Raw genomic sequence first — 19,872 nt, 5'->3', positions numbered from 1 at the left:
AATGAGATGCTTAAAGTAGTAAATGAGCTTTGCTATTTGGGGAGAACATAACTGATGATGGTCGAAGTAGAGAGGAAATAAAATGTAGACTGGCAATGGCAAGGAAAACGTTTCTGAAGAAGAGAAATTTGTTAACATCGAGTATAGATTTAACTGTCAGGAAGTCGTTTCTGAAAGTATTTGTATGGAGTGTAGCCATGTATGGAACTGAAACATGGATGATAAGTAGTTTAGACAAGAATAGAATAGAAGCTTTCGAAATGTGGTGCTACAGAAGAATGCTGAAGATTAGATGGGTAGATCACATAACTGATGAGGAGGTTTTGAATAGAATTGAAGAGAAGAGAAATTTGTGGCACAACTTGACTAGAAGAAGGAACTGGTTGGTAGGGCATATTCTGCAGCATCAAGGGATCACCAATTAAGTATTGGAGGGCAGTGTGAAGAGTAAAAATTGTAGAGGGAGACCAAGTGATGAATACACTAAACAGATTCAGAAGAATGTAGGTTGCAGTAGGTACCGGGAGCTGAAGAAGCTTGCACAGGGTCGAGTAGCATTGAGAGCTGCATCAAACTAGTCTCTGGACTGAAGACAACAACAACAACAACTCCATACGATAGTACTTCTGACAATAGGTGTGGAACTGAGTGAAATGCTTTTCAGAAATAAAGAAATTCTGCTTCTACCTGGTTGCCTTGATCCAAAGCTTTCAGTATGTTATGTGAGAAAAATGCAGGTTGGGTTTCATGTGGTTGATGTTTTTGAAATCCATGCTTGGTCGCCATAAAGGAGGTCATTTTGTTCAAGATATCTCATTATATTTGACTCAAAATATGTTCTAAGATGTTGAGCTGCAGACAGGCACAACAAATGGGCTACTAAACAAGTAAGCTTTTAGCCAGATGGCCTTCTTCTGAATTAGGCATTCAGGCAAATGCAACTCATGCACACACTAACTGCCTCTGGCTGTCATTATTCCATCCTGATTTTTCAATTGTTTAATCAAATGAATAATACATTTAAATGTAACTTTGCCTATATAATATTTTGACATAGTCATACACATATTTCATATGCAACAGTATTAAAAATAGAATGAAAAATCAGGAAAAAATTTGGTTACTGGTGGGACTGGAAAGCATAACAGATGGAGAGTTTCCAACATTCTACATTTGAAGCTGAATGATGTAGAAGAAGGAACAGAGACTTTCTTCAAAGCAGATCTTTTTCTTCTATTATACACATAGAGGGTGTCAAAAATTTAGTGCCCAAACTAACGTGGATGATACGTGACACAAAAACAAATAAATTTCATAAAGCAACCATGTGTTGGAATTTTTGTGTACTTAGTGTGCAGCACGTTATTGCATGTAATTGAGAATAAAAAAGTGTTAAATATTTTTCATTCTTTTATTGTTCTGATCACTATTAAATTACAATAAATGTTCAAAATCAGCACCATTAATCTCAGCACAGAGTTGGTATTGATGTAGCATGGAGTCCCACATTTGCTGGAAAATGCATGGTGTGTTCTGCATTTGTGTGACTGCTGCAATGTAATTGGATAGTTGAAAAAATCTACTCACCAAGTGGTGGCAGGAGAATACACATATAAAAGGTATTACAATTTGCAATATTTCAGAGTAATTGGCTCCTTTTTCTGGCAGAAGGGTTGAAGAAGAAGGAAGAGGAGTGAAGGAAAATGACTCGTGAGATTTAGAAAAAGAGGTAGGGTTTGATAAGTCTCCCCTGACCCGGGGTTCTGGGTGACTTATCCAAACTCTATCCCTTTTCCTAAATCTCACCAGTCCTTTTCCTTAACCCCTCTTCTTTCTCCTTCAATCCTCATGTCAGGTTGCAAAATGTAATACCTTTTATATATACGTTCTCCTGCTGCCTCTTGGTGAGTAGCTTTTCTATCTATGCAGTTACACTATATTTTTAAAAATTGATTATTTTACATGACCTTGAATGTTTATTGAGCTAGTAAATAATTCTTGATCAATGCAGATGTTCTGGGATGGCCTTTGTTGGATTGCACCGTATTCTTACAAAAATCTCATAGTTTTATTCTTGAAATAAAAATACAATACACAAGACCTTTCAATTTTTCTCATTTATTCAAAATAACTTTTTGTATGACACTTGAGCCAACACTATGCCAAACAAATATTGTGAGCAATTCACTACAAGATTCATGTTTAAAGTTTCTTGACAGTTTAACATAATTACAATGATAATTTTTATCAGCATTTCCCTTTTTTGATGGAATTACAAAACCTATCCCATTTGTCTTTCACTTCTCTTAATTTAACATTTTTTTACTTACTTTGGACTTTTACATTCACACACAAGAATTAGAATATTAATTAATATAATAATTTGTCCAGGAAATACAACTCTTCAAAATGATGCCATTATATGAAAATTACATGACTTTTTTGACATTAACAATACAATGTTTCATGTATTCCTATTGACTTAGGTAACTACTTCATTTATAGAGTGATGAGTATAAATAAAAAGTAAAATTACAGTGAAATGTCCATAACTGAAAATACCAATGCAGTACCATGAAGCTGTATATGGGTTGAAAAAATAACTTTGAAAAATGAAACATATATGTGCAATGTGTTCGATATTAGTTCTGTGTATTTTGTTCTACAACACGTGTATCTAAGGCTGTACATTACAAGGTAAAAGATTCAAAGTAGAGACCACTGAATGCACACTAAAAGAACTCTGCATCTCAAATTCCAAAGCATCCATATGAATTATGAACAACATGACACTGCCATGTGTATAAATTAACAAAAAAGATCGGTTCTGTCTGCTTTACACTTAGAAATCCCTACTTGTGTTGACGAGGACACTGGATTGCTAGCATACTTCACATTCTTTCAGTCAATACTGTTCTATGGCATAATCTTCTGGAGTAATGCAGGCATGAGACTAAAATTTGTAGTAAGAATGTTTGTAACAAAACATCTAACAGAAATCTGCACAAGGACCTTGTGACTCTCACATTCAAGTGCCAATACATTTACTCCATAATGTAATTTATAGTTTATCGTAAACATGAATTTAGAGTGCATGATGGAATTCAAATCATGATGCTATGGGATAAGTAACAATAATGTCTGTAATTACAGATTTTCTGTTCATGTCTTGAGTCCAAAAAGAAATTTTATTTTCTGTAACAGATTGCCAAAAGGCATCTGGAAGAAATTAAAAAAATAAAAGAAACCTTATTATACACAACTTCTATAATTTGTTAGAATATGTGGATGCCAAAACTCTACCATCTGGTGAGCAAGATGTATGAGACAGGCGAAATACCCTCAGACTTCAAGAAAAATATAATAATTCCAATCCCAAAGAAAGCAGGTGTTGACAGATGTGAAAATTACCGAACTATCAGTTTAATAAGTCATAGCTGCAAAATACTAACGCGAATTCTTTACAGACAAATGGAAAAACTGATAGAAGCCGACCTTGGGGAAGATCAGTTTGGATTCCGTAGAAATGTTGGAACACATGAGGCAATACTGACCCTACGACTTATATTAGAAGAAAGATTAAGGAAAGGCAAACCTACATTTCTAGCATTTGTAGACTTAGAGAAATCTTTTGACAATGTTGATTGGAATACTCTCTTTCAAATTCTGAAGGTGGCAGAGGTAAAATACAGGGAGAGAAAGGCTATTTACAATTTGTACAGAAACCAGATGGCACTTATAAGAGTCGAGGGGTATGAAAGGGAAGCAGTGTTTGGGAAGGGAGTAAGACAGGTTTGTAGCCTATCCCCGATATTATTCAATCTGTATATTGAGCAAGCAGTAAAGGAAACAAAAGAAAAGTTCAGAGTAGGTATTAAAATCCATGGAGAAGAAATAAAAACTTTGAGGTTCGCTGATGACATTGTAATTCTGACAGAGACAGCAAAGGACCTGGAAGAGCAGTTGAACGGATTGGACAGTGTCTTGAAAGGAGGGTATAAGATGAACATCAACAAAAGCAAAACGAGGATAATGGAATGTAGTCGAATTAAGTCGGGTGATGCTGAGGGAATTAGATTAGGAAATGAGACACTTAACATAGTAAAGGAGTTTTTCTATTTGGGGAGCAAAATAACTGATGATGGTCGAAATAGAGAGGATATAAAATGTAGACTGACAATGGCAAGGAAAGCATTTCTGAAGAAGAGAAATTTGTTAACATCGAGTATAGATTTAAATGTCAGGAAGTCGTTTCTGAAAGTATTTGTGTGGAGTGTAGCCATGTATGGAAGTGAAACATATACAATAAATAGTTTAGACAGGAAGAGAATAGAAGCTTTCGAAATGTGGTGCTACAGAAGAATGCTGAAGATTAGGTGGGTAGATCACGTAACTAATGAGGAGGTATTGAATAGAATTGGGGAGAAGAGGAGCTTGTGGCACAACTTGACTAGAAGAAGGGATCGGTTGGTAGGACATGTTATGAGACATCGAGGGATCACCAATTTAGTATTGGAGGGCAGCGTGGAGGGTAAAAATTGATGAGGGAGACCAAGAGATGAATACACTAAGCAGATTCAGAAGGATGTAGGCTGCAGTAGGTACTGGGAGATGAAGAAGCTTGCACAGGATAGAGTAGCGTGGAGAGCTGCATCAAACCAGTCTCAGGACTGAAGACCACAATAACAACAACATGTGGATGCAGGTCCACTTATCAATTCGGGTTAAAACCAATTTCCATATTAAACAAGTTTGATCTGTTTCAGTATTTAGACAGCCAATAGCATTCTCTGAAATCAGTTAAGCAAATGCTTAGTATAGAGATGAAAAGGCAGCTGAGCAATGTTCGACAAAGCGTAGTAGCTTTTCTTCAAAATAACTGCTGTCCCATTTATACATAAAATATCTCAATTCACAATGTACTGAAACAATTAGAAGTAATTACCATAATTAACAACATAAGTTATTTACCACCAGCTATTAGTATACTTTACATATATATCCTTTAATGCCTGTATCTACCTGCCAGTATGTAATGTCTAGTTCCATGCTTTAATTCTCTGCCATGAGGGATACAATAACATGAAGTGTGAATGAATGAATAAGTGAATGACTCGAGGATGTAATGTTACCCAACCTGACCAATGATTAATACTGCTTCACAGCACCTTAACCTTGAAGTATCTTACTGAAAACTGGGTTTCTAACTAAGCTGAACAATAATAGGTGCAACACCATCAAATTAAGTTTTAATTATTTATATATTTATAATTTGCAACACTTATTTTTGGTAATAATCAGCTTTTCCTATCAGTTCTGTTTCTATTTCACAAATACAAGACTAGCACTTACACTTTATGATCCTTATCAGTGGCAACATATTTTGTAAGCGATTTCATAACAATCTCAGCACTCAAGCTATATACACATTAATCTTCCATAAGAAAATTGTAAATTATGTGCAATTGTCAGAGTGAGGAAGAAAAACCGATATCAAATACAGACTGGCGGACATAGTTCATATGCATTAGTGCTAATCAAAGAAGTTCATAAAGACATTTGCTAGGATCAACTTTGATACACACTTTGGCAAAGAGATGTGGACCTTGACACAAGATGTTACCTGGACAAATTCCAGCGCAGATTTCTACTCTGAAATGTTACATAGCTGCTAGCTGGAAGGAAAGTTTGAAACTGAGATGTTAATGCAGATTCCATCATACAGATCAGAGGCAGTCAACCTGGTTCCTACAGCCCACTAGCAGGCATTCCTGATTTCAGAGAAGCCAGTAGGTGGTACAGGTCTTACAAACATTTCCCCTAATTATTCATAAACTTTGGACATAAAGTATTTGGTAGATAATACTTATTATATGCTTTATTTCACTGTTACTCCTCTTTATAAATTTTAAAAAAGTAAAGTTACTTCCCTACTTTATAAATCACCAATATATTGTGGAACCATTGGGCAGTTAGAAAATTTTGTTACTAACAGAAAAAACAGGCATATTGATAATATGTGAAATTGGTACATCTATTTTATTATTATATAAGGATCAACTTTATTAGTGGTGGCTCGATTCAAATAAGTTCTTCTTTTGTTTAACTGTATGCTACAGATTCATAAAATTGTTAAAGTTCAAGATGGTGTTTGATTGATACACTGTATACTTATGTGGTGGCTCATGTAAAGTTCTCAGGTTCTTAATTTCCCTAATTTATGCAGTTTCTCATTTAGTGATTTATTTGGATAATCAAATGTACTGCATGGGTCAGAAAAATTAAGGCATCAAGAGGATAACATCAAATCTGGGAATAAACAGATTTAGAATTTCAAATGATGAAAGTAATTTCAGGTGGGTCAAAACTTTAAAATTTAAGTACAAGTGATTGCTTAGTTAATGAATTTTCAGAGAAATTGAACTAGTTACTGGGAAGAGTGACATTAAGGCTATCCAGTGTGCTAGATCTGTTTAAGAATGAACAGTTACTAGCTCACCACATCTTCATTATCACTTGACATGGTAACAACTTCAGTTACAGGTTTATCTTAAAAGAAAATGTATAATGGAAAACTAAGTATATCATTGGAATTAGTAGCACTCAAATAATCTAGTACAATAAAATTTTTAATAAAGTACACATTTGATAGGAATTCTGACACTTTAATTAAACTAGGTATGTATGCTGCCAGTCTGATCATTAAAAGAACAAAACTGGTTATCTAAAGTAGTAGAATTGTGGCAAGTGGGTTAATTCCATCTTGCTATGTTTCAAGTGGAAGTTGTAATTATGGCAAAATATAAAGGATGGATTGCTGCTCATCACATAAATAAGCGATGACTAGCAGACAAGCAGAATGAAAAAGACTGCTAAAAAATTTGAACTCATGGACAAAGTCCTTCTTTCAGTGTAGAAAACACACACATATTCACACAAGCACAACTCACACACAAATGGCCACTGTTTCATGTGCTGGGGCCTGACAGCAGCTGCATCATCTGACATGAGCAGGGAGTGTAGTGAGGGTAAGGAGAAGTCATGACATTGGGAGGAAGAAGGATATCGGGGTAAGGGTGCGGGAAGATGCTGGTGCTACCAGTGGAAGTGTGCCAGGATGCGGTGGGGACAGATATGGCTGACAGGTGCAGTGCTGGGAGGCTGTGCTGTGAGGGAGGAGGGACAGAAGCAGAGGAGAGATGTAGGCAAAGGAAGAGGACTATGTATGTGTGTTGGCTGGACAGAAGGCATGTGTAGTATTGAAATGAGAGCAGGAAAGGGTATAGGTGGATGACAGGGACTAGTGAAGGTTGAGGTGCTAGGGGGGTTGTGACAATAAAGGACATATTGAGGGAGAATTCCCTCCTGTGCAGTTCACAAAAACTGGTGTTGATAGGAAGAATCCGGATGATGCAGGCTGTGAAGCAGTGAGTAAACTGAAGTGCATCATGTTGGACAGTATGTTCAGCAACTAGATGGTCTGGCTGTCTCTTGGTCACAGTATGGAAATGGCTGTTTCAGGTGGACAGACAGCTTGCTAGTTGTCATTCTCATGTAGAAAGTGGCACACAGTAATTGCATCTTAGTTAATTGAACACAATAATGCTTTCATAGGTGTCCCTGTCTTTGATGAGGTACGAGATGCCTGTGACAGGATTTGAGTAGGTGGAAGTCGAAGGATGCATGGGACAGGTCTTGCATCTATGCCTATTGAAGGGATATGAGCCATGGGGTGAGGGGTTGGGAGCAGGTATGGAATAAGAATGGGAAAGGATATTGCATAGGTTTTTTGGATGGTGGAATACCACTGTGGGAAGTCAAAACCCTGGTGGAGACTGTGAATCAGTTACTCCAGTTCGAGGTGGTAGTGACATGAGACACAGTCAAAGTAGGGCCCCAGTGCCTGGCAACAGTGGCCATGTCTATGTGAGTGTAATTAGTGCTTGTGTGAATGTGAGGGTATTTTCTACTTTCGAAGAAGTCCTTTGTCTGAAAGCTTAAACGTTTTAGCAGTCTTTTTCATCATGCCTGTTTGAAACTCAGTGTCTCCTCTGTGTGGTGAGCAGTAATCTATCCTTTCCTATCATTGTTATTACATCCTGGACTTCCAAATGTTTGATTTTGCCTAATGGCTTTTGTTCCATCTCACAACCAACTGCTGTTTCCCTCTGCCACTGCTCTAACACAGTACTTTACTAAATGTCTGTGTCTTTTTTCCTCTTGTTTCATATGTTTTACTGCTGTCTTTTGAACCACACAGGTTCTGACTTCCAAGCCACCATATTTCAATAGTCTTGTCCATTGCTACTTGACCACACAGATTGTAGATGAACAACTTTTCATGCCCCACATTCTTCCCAACACTATAACTGTTCCTAGACCTTCAAATGGACCATACTACCTCTGTTGACTCTCGCATTTTTTTCATGTTTTTCTGTACCTTCCTATGGCACATGTACTTCGCTGAACAACCCCGTACCTAAGCACCCCCCCCCCTCTCCCCCCCCCCCCCCCCCTCTCTCTCATGCTCTCTTCTGTTATTCTAGCATGCACATACTGAACTTACTCACTAATCCAGTTACACCTGCTGCCCCATCTCTTCACAGACATCCACCCACCGACCTGTACACCCACTATTGTCATCTTTTTATTTATTTCTGTCTTTGGTCCCATAGTGTTTTCACATCAATTTTGGCTCATTTTTGTGTTTCACTATAGGTCCTACTCCCTCGGGTTTCACACTCTTTCACTATACTTCATTGGTTTCATCCATTTTGTGATGTTTTCTTGCATATTGTTATGCATCTTTTATCCTCCACCACTGATGCTCACTCCCTCCATGTGCGCCAACAAATGGAAGTTTCCCTATCCCTAGCCAGAACTCAGTCACATGTACTGTTCCTGCAATGTTGCCAAGCTCCTGGAATCTCCCCATGCGGCCTGTTCATAAAATTACCCTTCTCTGGTTGCAACCTTCCTTCCCCAGTAACCTTTATCCATAAAATTCCGTCAGTCTATAGCTTTTGTCAACCTAGTCCTGTTTTACCATACAGATCAGGCCTAAACCTCCATGCAGTACCTCGTCTCCATCTGTAAAATTCTCCTGCTCTGCAATCCCAAATTCTTCCCCCAACCCCCCCCCCCCCCCCCATTTCCCAGATTTTTAGCAGCCCCCCCCCCCCAAACACCCACCCACACCCACACCACACACAGGAATTAGAGCAGCATGCCTAACATCACTTCAAAAAGCCCTCAAACCTTTTCACCTAATATTTCCACCCTGGATTGCCACTAAACACCACCTCTAGATGTGCCTCTATTAAATCTCACTTACATACCATTATAGCTGCCAACCTTACCTTGCTATATTCGCCACACTCTCACAAACTCCCTCCCACCACCATACAGAATTCTGACCTTAAACACACCTGGAACGTAGTCAAGAACCAGTCATTCAAAAGCCTCAGTCCCACAGAAGTATCAGTCCTTCCCAAAGGCCTTACTTCTTGCCCCACTCCCAGATTTTATCATACTGGGCTTCTTTCATTCCTGGTATCTACAGTTGGAACACTTTTTGACCACCAATCCTACCAATCAGACATAATTCAAAACCAATATTGTGAAACAAATACTAACAAAGAGATAGAGGGGCGGGCCAGTACTTACCTCAGCTCAGTACAACCGATAGGTACACAAAAAACAGAACCGAAAATTTACGTTCCTAGCTTTCAGAACAAATGTTCCTTCGTCAGGGAGGAGAGAGGGGGAAGAAAGGGAAGAAGGGAAAGTGGATTCAGTTACTCACAACCCAGGTTATGAAGCAACAGGGAAAGGAAAATAGGGAGGGTAGCAAGGATGGAGGCATGGTTGTCAGAGGGAAGCCAAAGATATCTTTCCCCTCTCTCCTCCCTGATGAAGGAACATTTGTTCCGAAAGCTAGGAACATAAATTTTCGGTTCTGTTTTTTGTGTACCTATCGGCTGTACTGAGCTGAGGTAAGTACTGGCCAGCCCCTGTATCTCTTTGTTAGTATTTGTTTCACATCTTGATATGCGATTTTCCATTAATCATTTAAAACCAATATTGTACTCATCCTGATTCAGTTTACTCTTCCAGCCAACCATGATCCACCCTCACTGCCCTAAAATCACCCTCTGCTAACTTTCCAGAATTTCATAACCTCGAACTTTGCCACACCATCATTCCCCAAATCCCTCCATGTGGAAATCAACCTTACATCCACAGAAATAACCGTAATCCACCACCTAAAAATTGACCCCTGACTTATAATCTCATCTGCCAACAAAGGCTCCAGCACTGTGGTTATGATCTGCAGAGAAATTCCACTAGCTGTCAGATATGACCATCTACAAACCTTGCCATGGTGACCTCCTTTCATAAATCCAGCAGAATCTCCAGTCCCTCCTCAGATCCTCCGAGCCATCCCAGAACCTCTCCTCTGAGTCTATCTGACTCCTCATCCTCACCAGACCATGCACTCCTACCTTCTACACACTTCCTAAAGTCCATAAATCAAACCACCTAAGATGCCCCATTGTGCCTGGTTGCTGTGCCACCACAGAGAAAATCTCTCAGACACCTTCAGTCTCTTCCCCGTAACCTACCCTGCCATATAAAAGACACCAACTATTTCCTCCAGTGACTCTCCACAATACCTGTTCCTTTACAATCCACCTTGCTGAACACTAAAATCTATGGCATTCAACTATAGAACACTGCATATGAGTGGTTTAAGTCATATCTACTGAACAGGAAGCAAAAACTTTCTTTATATGGTTTAAGTAATTTGAGGAAGTTTGCCACTTCACCTAACTGGGATGAAATTACACTAGGTATTCCACAGGGTTTGATCATGGTCCCTTTCTATTAATACAAGTGAATGACCTCTCTTCATATCTGAAACAAGAAGCTAAACTGACACTGTTAGCTCATGAAACAAGCGTCATTATTAATCCAGTAAAAGAAACTCCAATACAAAATGATACAAATAATGTCTTTGGAAAAGTTATTTATTGGTTTTCTGCGAATAGGCTTGCTCTGAACTTTGAAAAAACACAGTACATCCCATTTTCTGCTGCAGACAGTACAGTTTCTTCAATAAATGTAACACATCAACGGAAGTCAGCAGCCAGGGTAGAGCATACTAAGTTTTTGGGTGTACATATAGATGAGAATCTTAATTGTAAAATTCATATTCTGGATCTCCTAAAGCATCTAGGTTCGGTAACTTTTGCAATCAAAATAATTGCCAATTCTGAGGACATAGAAATTAGTAAGCTAACATACTTTGCATACATTCATTCTCTGGTGTCATACGGAATAATATTTTGGAGTAACTCAACACTTAGGCAAAAAGTATTCGCTGCCTGAAAGAAAGTAGTTAGCACAATGTGTGGGGCTCATAGTCATACATCTTGTAGGCATCTGTTTAAAAGGCAAGGAATTCTTGCAACAGCCTCACAGTACATTTACTCAGTAATGAAATTTGTTCTCAACAATATGGACCAGTTCAAAAACAACAGTGGCATTCATGATTATAATACCAGAAGGAAGAAAGGGATAAAATATGCTATTATAAAACTTTTCAGTAAATGGCCAGATGAAATAAAATGTCTGACAAACAGCAGCATTAGTTTCAAAATAAACTGAAATCATATTTCCTTGACAACTCCTTCTATAACATAGATGAATTCTTGGATTGGTATAAATAAATCTATAGGTATAATATATGCATTTTGTACCATTTAAAGGAATGGGGTAGGTAATAAAAATTTTAAGCAAAAAAAAAAAAAAAAAAAGAACCTTGATTCACATGTGCATTTCTTATGCAATTGACATGTTCCACATCATAACAACTACCATGAGGTTCATCAATTGAGCATGTAACTAACTGACTTAACTACCTTTCCCAATGTCCGAGTACCTCATAACCTACAAGCCAAGCTAAAGTTTTCTGGGTACAAGAACATCCTGCAGAAGCCTGTTTAGGGAACTAGGGATACTAACTACTGCTTCCCAATATATTAATTCCTTAATGAAAGCCGGCCGGAGTGGCCAAGCAGTTCTAGGTGCTACAGTCTGGAACCGCGCGACCACCATGGTCGCAGGTTCGAATCCTGCCTCAGGCATGGATGTGTGTGATGTCCTTAGGTTAGTTAGGTTTAAGTAGTTCTAAGTTCTAGAGGACTGATGACATCAGAAGTTAATTCACATAGTGTTCAGAGCCATTTGAACCTTAATGAAAATTGTCATTAAAAATATATCACTCTTTCAAACCAACAGCTCAATTCATGGAATAAGAATAAGAATAATCTTCACAAGGATTTAAAGTCACTTACCCTTGTACAAAAAGGTGTGCATTATTCAGGAGCACACATTTTCAATAACTTGCCAGCAGCCATAAGAAGCTTAACAACCGATAAAATTCAGTGTAAGAGAAGCCTAAAGGATTTATTGGTGGTCAACTCCTTCTACTCCATTGATGAATTTCTCAGTACAATCTAACTTCTGCACCATTTCAGTGCAGTAATGTGTTGTGTTCATTAAATAAGTATTGTAGTAGTTCTATTGTATGTTTATTACCTTATAAATAAAAAACATTTTTTTTTATTTTAAATTCAGTGCATTAATGTGATCTTAGTAAATGAGTGTTTGTAAAATAATTCTTTCATATAGTGTGCACTAAAAAAAAAATGACGATCATTCCATTTGGGACCTGTAGAAGCTACATTAGCTTATTTGTTTCAGTTGTAAATATTTGTCATGTATTATTGTTTTTCTGACATGTTCTACATCCTGGAGGACCTCCTCACTACGGATCAATTGGAATGAAAGTAAATCTAATCTAATCTAACCTGCCTCCTAGTACCATATCCTAGTAACTATATCCTCACCCACAATTGTTTTGTCTAAATTATTTCACTTGCAAACAAAACAGTAGTACAGCAATGTGCATCCACATAGCATCATCGTAAACCAAGCTATTTGTGGCCTTCTAGAGGAACCCTTCCTAACCACCCTGAATCTCAAACCCCTCACCTGATTCAAATTCATTGATGACATCTTTGTGATATGGAGAAAGGATATGTGATATGGACCTGTCCTCATTCCTCCAGATCCTCACAACCTTCTCCTCCATTCACTTCTTCTGGTCCTCTTCATGCCCACAAGACACTTTCCTCAAAGTTGATCTCCACTTCAAGGATGGCTACATCAGTACCTCCGTCCACATCAGATCTACCAACCACCAACATGTTCATTTTAACAGCGGTCACTCATTCCATACCAAGAAGTCATTTCCATACAGCCTAACCACCCATGGTCATTGCATCTATTGTGACAAGCAGCCCTTCTCCAAATGTTTCAGGTGTCTCATCGAGACCTTCACAGATCCAAATTTACACCCCCCATCCTTGTCCAGAAACAGATCTCCTCTGCCTTGTCTCTCCAGTCACGTACTGCCTCTCACAGTCCAGTCACCAATGAGCACTCTTCTCATGACTCAGTACCACAGAGGACTGGAGCAACTGAATCACATTCACTGACAGGGTTATGACTACCAAACATTGTGCCCTGATAGGGGCGCTCACACAATGGTATTCTGCTGTCCATCTGTACTCCACCTATGCTGCCAATCTCTTGCCCCATGGCTCATATCCCTGCATGTCATCTAAGTCCATACCTGTCCTAGACATTCTCCCACTACAATCTACTGCAGTCCTGTCACAGGTCTCCTATCACATTAAAGGCAAGGCCATCTGAGGAAGCAAACATGTGATCTACCAACTGAGCTGCAACCATTGTGCAACTCTCTACAGGAGCAAGATAACTAACAACCTGTCTGTCAGCATGAATGGACACCATGAAACTATGGCTAAGAGACAGCTGGACCACCCACTCACTGAACATGTCCCCCAACATGATGTGCTTCACATTAATGACTGCTTCACAGCCTGTGGCATCTGGATTCTTCCTAAACATACTAGCTTTCCTGAATTCCACAGCTGGCAACTCTTTCCTATAACATGTCCTTCATTTCCATAACACCATGGCCTCAACTTTTACTAGTTCCAGTCCTCCACCTAACTATCCTCTTCCCTGCTCATACTCAAACACTAGACATGTCTTCTGTTCTGCCAATGCACCTACTAGTATTTCCCCCTTCTCTACTCCTGACCTCTACTCTCTCCCTTTTCCAACCTCCCCCTCCCCCCCCCCCCCCTCCAGTTAATCCTCCCAGCACTGCACCTAGATGCCTATCCGGTCCCCACCACATCCCTGTATGCTCTGACAGGCCGCACTGGCATCTTCCTCCATTCAGTGCCTTGTCCTTGCCCCCACCAACACAACAGACTGCTTCTCATGTCAGATATGCTTACAGTCAGGCCCAGAGCATGAAAACAGTGGTCATGTGTGTGTGTGAGTGAGTGAGTGAGTGAGAGAGAGAGAGAGAGAGAGAGAGAGAGAGAGAGAGAGAGAATTGTTATTCCAATCTGGATTTTCCATTGTCTGATAACAAAATAAGTTTGATAATTACATCTATGTTTCATATAAGCATCACATTTTTGCAGGTGAACACATATCAGCCTGAAATTGTATGGTCTGATGGAGAGTGGGAAGCATCAGATGAATATTGGACATCAAAGGAATTTATTGCCTGGTTGTTCAATGAAAGTCCCGTAAGAGAAACTGTGGTCACAAATGATCGTTGGGGTACAGGCACTTTATGTACTCATGGATCTTTCTATACATGTACAGATCGCTACAATCCAGGTACATAGTTGATATATATATGTAGATTTATGTAATAAACATATTTTATAATATACTTGTTTTTATAGTTCATCATGAGATTATGTTAAGTGCTCATTTCAGGATGTCATGGTGATTGCCAACTTGGCCTGTCTATAGGTTTCCTGGTACATTATATTATTTACACACCATACAGCTTACAATACACACCATACAGCTTACAATATGATTTCAAGTAAAGTTTCATAAATAAAGAGTTATCTCTAAGGATGACAGGGGTCATCCCATGTCTGTTACCAGGAGCAAAAGACAAAGTCAGCATTGAGAGGAATGTGTGTATGCAACAAAGGTTTACACTCTGCAGCTGAAAAAACTATATTCTTTTTTAAATGGGAGAGCCCAAACATTAACATTAGTGTTTCTAGATTTTGTGCACTAAGACCAAAGCAGTTTATTTTAGCTGATGCTGCAGGCACCCATTTGGTGTGTGTCTGTGATATCCATCAAAATGTAACACTTTTGGATCTGGAACACAATGAAGAAACTTATAAAGAAGTCATAAAATTTTTTGTATGTGACACAGAAAACTGTGGCTGCACGCATCACTGTGATAATTTTTCAGTGATGTCAAATTGTCAGAATTTTTGAAAGAAAAATTAGCTCACAAAGGTGGTGATGGTGAAATTGAGTACAGACCATTGGACAGGACTGGTAAAGCAGTCTTCAATTGTTGATGATGACACTGAGTTGTTGATACCAAAATTATACACACTTTTACTGTAAGATATCACTTTGGTGAAGTGATGTGTTGCACAAGCATTTTTCAACGCAAAGAACAATGATCACCATTACAAAAAGCTTATGATGCATTACATAATCTGCTTTTAGATGTATGTATCATGAAACTGGTCTACAAGCCATGATGACAATACAATCTTATCATGTTCACGGTACTTGCGGGTCATGTGATTCATTCCAAGTCATTGGGCCCTGCCTTGGTGATATGGTATGAACCATAGAGGAAGAGTGGTCATGATAATGCAGATGACATCATGGGAACAAAAAAACTTGCTATACATTCTCTCAATTGGAATCTGTTGAATAAGACAGATCATTTTTGGACTTGTTCATATGAATATAATAGTTATGTTCCAAATGATTAGGTACTTTTATATTGAATGGTTATTGTAAACAAGACTACAGTGGATGATATGTTGTTTAACAGAAGCACTGTATTTATTTTGAGAACTAGATGTTGGATATGTACTCATAACTTCCAGCAATAGCTGCAGCGCTTAGAGAAACAAATTTCAATCAGAAGAGATTGGCGAGTATGCTGATATAGTAAGATGAGCAAGATTAATTCTTAGGAAGTCTTAGCTTGCAATTGGAATTTATTTTGCCACCCAGTATCACAATAAAGAACCAGTGGAATATCATACAATTAAACCACCCTCATTTTTATCTAAGTGTCAGGCAAGATCCTTGAATAATCTGAAAGAAAATCTAACCCCCCAAAAAAACCACTCTGTTAAAGGCCTTTGCTAAAAACTACAGTTATGTAACTCAGAATTAAATCCAGAGTTACTACTGGACAGGAAGCAGTTGTACAATCCATATTATTTGCTTTTATGTGATAAATGAGGAAAATAAATTGATAGTAGCAAAACACTGCTATATAAGCGATGATATGGAGCACATTGTAGGATTTGTAAATGCTGCTTAGAAAGGAATGGTTAAGAGTTTGGCTGTAAACTGTCCTTGAGTCAAGAAACTGCATTATTTCACTGACATATGCACTGCTTAATTTAAAAATAGAAAAAGCCGTAAAACATGTGAACACAAAAATGATTTTTCTATTGGTACTGAATGTTCCTTTTTGGTTACTAGCCATGGTAAATCTGTGTGTAATGGGCTGGAAGCAGCTGTAAAACAGTTCTGAGGAAAGCTAATCTTCAACTAGAGGATGATCTACAAATAACAACTGCATCTGAGCTCCACTCAGACTCTTTGTGGATCACTGAAGGAGATGCCTTATGGTCTGAAGATTATCTGTATAGATTGAAACTGATCAGCATTAATAAAACATATTCTATCTTGTGGTCAAGGCTGATTATTTTATTACAATTAAATTTAGACCACTGTGGTTGCAAATATGTTATCCAAACTTCCAACCTTTTGGGTTATTTCCATGTGGTTTACTATTGTCTTCTGTTGTATGCTTCTGCAGGTGCACAGCAATAAAATGCAATATTTCACCTGTAGCAGCTATATTCTGTTTTTATTGTGAATGGTGTTCCCACACTATCTTTAAAGACATATTATGTAACTAACTTTTTCTTTGTTATAATAAGGTGTTCTTCAGCCGCATAAATGGGAGAACTGTTTAACTATTGATAAAGTATCATGGGGATACAGAAGAAATGCTAAGTTAGAAGATTACATGACAACTCATGAACTGATTGAGCAGTTGGTTTCAACAGTCAGTTGTAATGGTGAGATATTTCTGTTTACTTATTTTGAATTATTTTGAAACAATTTGCTGATGTTTGAATACATTTTAAAACCTCTTGGGAAACAATTCACAATGTACAATACTGATGGCACATGTAATCAGTGTATCATGTAGAATAGAGGACAAATAGCACAAACAGTCACCTGTTACATTTTCTAAAAAAATTTACGAAGAAAGTAAAAATTCATAATTTATTTACCTCTGCACATTATATCACCAATTGATGGTACCATATATGTCATGTTTGTGAAGAGGATCGTCCACAGGGTCCACCACAACATTGCCTGCTTTGTGTACTAATAGTTTATTTGCTAAGGCTGAGTAATCCAAACAAATTTGATGTTTTTCAGGTAATGAATAAACCTGATTGACAGCCAGTGATTAATACTTTGCTTCAATTGATTTAAAGTTTGCAGAATTTTTTAAAAAAGTGAAAGTCCAGGTAGGAATATCAATAAACAATGAAAAGGGTAGATTACTGCTCACCATAAAGATGACATGCTGAATTGCACACAGGCCCAATAAAGAGAATGTTATACATTTAGCGTCAGCCAGAGTCTTCTTCAGAAAGAAAACACACACAAATTCTCACAAAAAAGCACACCTCATGTACAAATGACATTTACCTATGGCCTCTCTGTCCAGAATGCAACAGCAGTGTTGAAGGAAAGCAGCAATCTAGAGTGACACAGGGAAGAGGGAGGGATAGCAGGGTATGGGTGGGGGGAGAGAAGAGTTCTGTCTGATAGAATGTGCAGGGACTAGATTGGGGCAGGACAAGGCTGCCAGTTGGACCTCAGAAGGCAGTGGGGGACAGAATGGGGGGTGGTAGAAAAGGAGAGTGGCAGAGAAAAGAAAAACAAAGATGTGTGGTCGGTTTGGCAGAGGGCAGTGCAAAATGGGAGTGAGGAGGCATGAATTGGGAGGAGATGTACAACAGAGGGAGTGGAAACTGTTAGGTGGAGGGTGTGGAAATAGTAGATTACCGTAGGTTGAAGCCGAGGTAATTTCGGGAGTGGAGAATGTGTTGTAAGGCTGACTCCTGTATGTGCAGTTCAGGAAAGCTGGTGGTGGAGGGGAGGATCCAGATGGTCCAGCTTGTGAAGCAGCCATTGAAATCAAACAAGCTATGTTCAGCTACATGTCGTGCCACAGGGTGATCACTTTGCTCTTGGCCACAATTTGACAGTGGATAGTCATCCTGGGGACAGCTGGTTAGTTGCCATACCAATATAAAAAGCTGTGCAATGATTGCAGCAGGGCTGATATATGACATGGCTGTTTTCACAGGTGGCCCAGCCTCTTATGGCATAGTGTAAGGACTTAAAGAGAAAGTGTTAGGTTGGTGGATTGGGTAGGTCTTGCACCAGTGTCTTCCATAGGGATATGGCATAGGATTGCACTAGGATGTTGTGAAGGTTCAGTGGGTGATGGAACACAACTTTAGGTGGGGTGGGAATGACCTAGGGTAAGGTGGATTTAATTTCAGAGTGCGATGACAGATTATCAAAGTCATTATGAAGAATGTGGTTCACTTCTTTCAGTCCAGGTTGGTATTGGGTAATGAAGGGGACACTCCTTTGTAGCTGGTTCTTGGGGGTGGTGGTAGGATTGAGGGTGTGTGGGAAAGTTAACGCAAAATCTGTTTGCAGACTAGGTCTGGGGATAGTGTGTGTCTATGAAGGTTTTTTTTTGAGACCTGCAGCATACTGGGCAAGGGGGGTTTTCATCATTGCAGGTACACCATTCCTGGGTGGCCTGCTGTTGGGGAGGGATTTCCTTATGTGAAGAGATGGCAGCTGTTGAAATGTTTGTATTATTGGTAGTTGGTGTGTATATGGACAAAGGTGTGGATGGAACCATTAGAGAGGAGAAGGCCAAAGTCCAGGAAGGTGATGTGCTGGATTCGGGAGGACTAGGTGAAGCAGATGGGACAGAAGGTGTTGTGAAGGCATGAGAAACAGTGTGTCTTGATCCTGAGTCCAAATCACGAAGACATCAATGAATCTTAACCCGACCACAGGTTTGGGGCTTCAGGAGGCTAGGAAAGTTTCTTCTTGATAGCCTATAAACAGGTTGGTGTAGGAGAGTGCCGTACTGGTGCCCATGGTTGTGCCACAGATTTGTTTGTATACCTTTCCCTTCAAGAAGAAGTAATTGTGAGTAAGGATAAAGTTAGTAAGATGTATGAAGAATCAGGTAGTGGGTTTAGAGTCAGTCAGATTGGGGAGAGAATGTGCTCAATAGTGGCAAGATTCATAGACATGAGCATTGTTGGAGTACAGAGTACTGGCATTAACAGTGGTATTCCAGTTCATGACCCCTCACCCACATGTGCGCCTCTCTCTGTCAATGCACTCACCGGGCTTTTTGCCTCTCCTTTGCCCCTCTCTCTCTTTCTGCTCACCATTCCCTCACCCCCTCCCTCCTCCACAGCCTCCAATGCTGCAACTGATAGCCTTGTCTTGCCACAGTCTAGTCCATGTATGCTCTGCCAGAGAGTGCTCTTCCCTCCACCCTCCACTCCTCACTCACGATTGTTGCTTTCATTCAATGCAACTGTTGCATTCTAGACACAGTGGGTG

At 39.1% G+C, this 19,872-nt stretch overlaps 1 protein-coding gene across 1 annotated transcript in view; it reads left to right on the top strand.

The window, feature by feature from the left end:
* The window catches only part of LOC126481975 (alpha-L-fucosidase-like), a 113,994-nt gene that overhangs the window by 75,347 nt on the left and 18,775 nt on the right, over positions 1 to 19,872 (top strand). The window contains exons 5-6 of the mRNA XM_050105940.1: positions 14,592 to 14,793; positions 17,127 to 17,267. Coding sequence (XP_049961897.1) covers positions 14,592 to 14,793; positions 17,127 to 17,267 — 343 coding nt within the window. The remainder of the gene's footprint in view (positions 1 to 14,591; positions 14,794 to 17,126; positions 17,268 to 19,872) is intronic.

Source organism: Schistocerca serialis, chromosome 5 (assembly GCF_023864345.2).
Source record: "Schistocerca serialis cubense isolate TAMUIC-IGC-003099 chromosome 5, iqSchSeri2.2, whole genome shotgun sequence".
Taxonomy (NCBI): Eukaryota; Metazoa; Arthropoda; class Insecta; order Orthoptera; family Acrididae; genus Schistocerca; species Schistocerca serialis.
This window is presented reverse-complemented; position numbering and strand designations above follow the sequence as displayed.